The sequence below is a fragment of the Nicotiana attenuata genome, chromosome 5 (assembly GCF_001879085.1).
Source record: "Nicotiana attenuata strain UT chromosome 5, NIATTr2, whole genome shotgun sequence".
Lineage (NCBI taxonomy): Eukaryota > Viridiplantae > Streptophyta > Magnoliopsida > Solanales > Solanaceae > Nicotiana > Nicotiana attenuata.
In genome coordinates this window covers 10,683,424-10,687,100 of record NC_031993.1, presented here as the reverse complement: position 1 = coordinate 10,687,100, position 3,677 = coordinate 10,683,424, and the positions used below count along the sequence as shown (strand labels likewise).

Sequence of the window (3,677 nt, the reverse complement as noted above, 5' to 3'; positions counted from 1 at the left end):
TCCAAGATTGATGGGTAGTAATAACCTAGAAACCGCATTCAAAGCTACTAAAATCCAAAAAGAGGTTTAATGATATTCTTGTGAATAAATGAGAGAACGAAGGCAAGCAATAAATATGATGAATGGCAACAGCTGTAAGTAAAGAGAATAATTCACCCAAATATATAACGAGGTGGATGATTCTCTTTCTAACAATGATGTAAAATAACCAAATGTGAGAACATCAAATACTTTATCGGATCTGGTGTGGGAAAGCTTGGAACAACACAGCAAATCGAATCTTATATAAAGATAATGTTTGTCGTTATCTGAGAGTCAACTTTTCTAGAGAGAACTTATCAAGATAGAGAATTAGATGCCCCTGCTTTCTCTCTATATTCCTACTTATATGAGACATTCCCATTACCTATTGAAAGTACAAATACAGAGAATATTCCTCTGGATATTTTTTAAAAATATCTTATTGCTAAACTAGTCGTTTTGGCCGATCTGAGTGCTCGACCTCGACATTCGCTGCTCGGCTCGCCAGTGTTGCTTCTTAAGCATGACCTCGGCCTAATTGATTCTTGATTTCCTTGTTTCAGGCGAGGTCCTTTTGATTAGATTTTGACCCATACACTAACAGCTTGTTTGGATGGTTGTTACCCATTGTATTGTATTGTATTGTTATCTCAAAACAATGTTTGTTTTGATTGTTTAGTTAAAATTGATTGTATTGTATTGTATTTTTTTTTTTGGTAATTAAAATTTATTACACAAACAAATATGTACATACTATCATTGAGCATACTCTGGACATACATCCCAGATTTTGCTCCACTTCCTTTATCTACTACATACAAGAAAACATCTGAGTTAACTACTGCCTATGTCATAGATTCTACAAGCTAGGATAGTAGTTAAGTTCCTGCAATCTCTTTTGTATCCTCTGTTTGCTTCCTCCTCTTCCATGTACATCCTGTGTAATTGATCTGCAAATGTTGGTTTCTGCTCTTTGAACTCCCTTAAAAATTCTGTTATTCCTTTCTTGCCATATGTAATATATTGATCCTGCTAACACGAGTTTGTATAGCTCAGCCTTTGTACTCCTCCCTTTGTAGTGCTTTTCTGCCCAATGAAGTTCAGTTGCCCATACCATTGGTTGCCTATGGATGCCTTGCCATTGTAGCATTATTGCCCATATTTTTGATGCATATCTGCATTTGAAGAACAGGTGATCCACTGTCTCCTCCTCATTATTGCATAGAGAGCAAGTTACATCCTCCACATATCCCATACCCCTCAGCCTATCTTTGGTCATTAGTCTCCTGTGTACAGCTAGGTAAACTATGAAGTTCCATTTTGGAACCCCAATCCTGCTATGTACCAGCTTCCTCCATGACACCCTTTCAAATTCCCCCATCAGTTTTCCATATATGGTTTTAATAGAGAATTTGTTTATCTCCTCTATATCCCCCCCTTGGTATCCAGCTTCTACAAAATATTGCTTAGCCTTCAATATCTTCTGCACTACCCAGGATGCTTGCTTTGGTGCATTGTTCCAAAGTGTATCCTATTTCTTGTAGTATGCATCCATCCACTGTATCCATAGCCTATCCTTCTTTTTACACAGGTTCCAGAAGAGCTTACATATGGCATCTTTATTCCACTCCTCAATAGCAAGCAAATTAAGCCCCCAGTTGCTTTAGGTTTACACAAGCAGTCCCATGATAGTAGTGCTTTCCTTGATGCTTCTACTCCCCCTGTCCAAAGAAAGGTTCTGCATACTTTTTCAATATGCTGAATGACTTTCTTTGGTAATACAAACACCTGAGACCAGTATACTTGAATGGAGAAAAGTACACTCTTTATCAATTGTATTCTTCCTGCATAAGACAGGAACTTTGTTGTCCAAGCTTGGATTCTTCCTAACATTTTCTCAAGTAGTGGCTTACACTGAATCAATGATAGCCTCTTAGAGCTTAGTGGTACTCCCAGGTACCTAACAGGCAGAGTCCCTTTGACAAATCCCAAGTCATGTAAGATCATTTGTTGCACCTCTTCATGTACTCCCCAAAAGAAAATAGAGCTTTTGTCAATATTTGCCTCTAATCCTAAAGCCCTTGAGAATTGTTGAAAGCACTTTAACAATAGTTGTACAAACATAGCATCTCCTCTACATAATAGGAGTATATCATCAACAAAACTTAATTGCACTATATTTAGTTTGCCACATTTAGGGTGATAGTTAAAGTTAGGGTCCCTTTTAAGAGTTTTCAACAGCCTTGTCAGGTACTTCATAACCAGTACAAACAGGTAAGGAGATAGGGGATCTCCTTGTCTCAAACCTTTCCTGGCATGAAATGGTTTTGTAGGTTGTCCATTAATCATGATATCATAAGATACTATTGTAACACAACTCATTATCCATTTCACAAATCTTCCTGGCAGCTGCAGATGTGTCAGCACTTGTTCTAGATAACCCCATTCCACTGAATCATATGCCTTCTTCATATCTATCTTCAACATGCATCTGGGGGAAATACCTTTCCTGCCATAACCTTTAACGAGCTCATGACTAAGTATAATGTTATCACTTATCAGTCTACCTGGCACAAATGCAGATTGGCTCTTATCCACCATTCCATCCATCACTCCTTGGAGTCTATTAGTTAGAATCTTTGATATGATCTTGTAAACAACTGTGCAGCATGATATTGGCCTGTATTCAGTTATTTTAGAAGGGTTTTTCACCTTAGGAATAAGGGCTACTGTTGTGCAGTTAATAGACTGATACATATAGGAACTATCAAAGAACTCCATGACTGCATCTGTGATTGCATCACCCACTACAGTCCATGCTTTTTGAAAAAATAGAGCATTGAACCCATCACACCCTGGGGCTTTGTTATCATTAATGCCTTTCAGAGCCTGAACAATCTCCTCCTTTGTGATCTCTGCATTGAGTAGTAATTGCTGGCGTCTATTGAGCAAGGGACCATCTCTCATAATAGCAGGATTGATAGCTGGTAATTCAGTTGCTGATGAACCCAATAGTTGATGATAGAACCCTATCACCTCCTCTTCAATGTCCTTCTCTGCTTGCACTATGCTTCCATTTTCTCTTATTAGTCTTCTTATCTTATTTTGACTGCATCTGTTTTTCATAGTTGCAAAGAAAAATGATGTGTTGGCATCCCCTAACTGCAGCCAATTAACTCTTGATTTCTGTTTCATAATGCTTTCCTCCACTCTAAGCCACTTCTCCAATTGTTCCTTCATTTCCTTTTCTTCAGCCACTGATGTTTCATTTTGTCCAGGGTCTCTCATTTGTTTTTGCATATCATGTAATTTTTATCTGCATACCTTGATCCTGTCACCTACAGCATTGTACTCATCTTTGTTTAAGGTCTTCATAGCCTGCTTTACCCTCTTTAATTTCTGCCATACACATTTCAGATTATGTTGTTCCTGTGGCCTCTCCCATGCTTTCTTGACTATCTTTAAGAAGTCATCATGTTCAGCTAGATGGTTGAGGAATTTAAAAGGCTTGGGGCTGCAGTCTTCTTCCTCCTCCAGGGTTATGCTCAATGGTGAGTGATCAGAACAATGTATTGTTAAATTCATTGTTCCGGAACAATGAAAAGTCCCACTTTTTGAAACAACCGATTTGGTGTGGTGGGATTGTTTTCTATTTT

At 38.2% G+C, this 3,677-nt stretch overlaps 1 protein-coding gene across 1 annotated transcript; it reads right to left on the bottom strand.

The window, feature by feature from the left end:
• On the bottom strand, window positions 881-1,402 carry LOC109225961. Its single transcript, XM_019390768.1, has one exon. It carries the CDS (start codon window positions 1,400-1,402, stop codon window positions 881-883), a length of 522 nt encoding a protein of 173 aa, XP_019246313.1.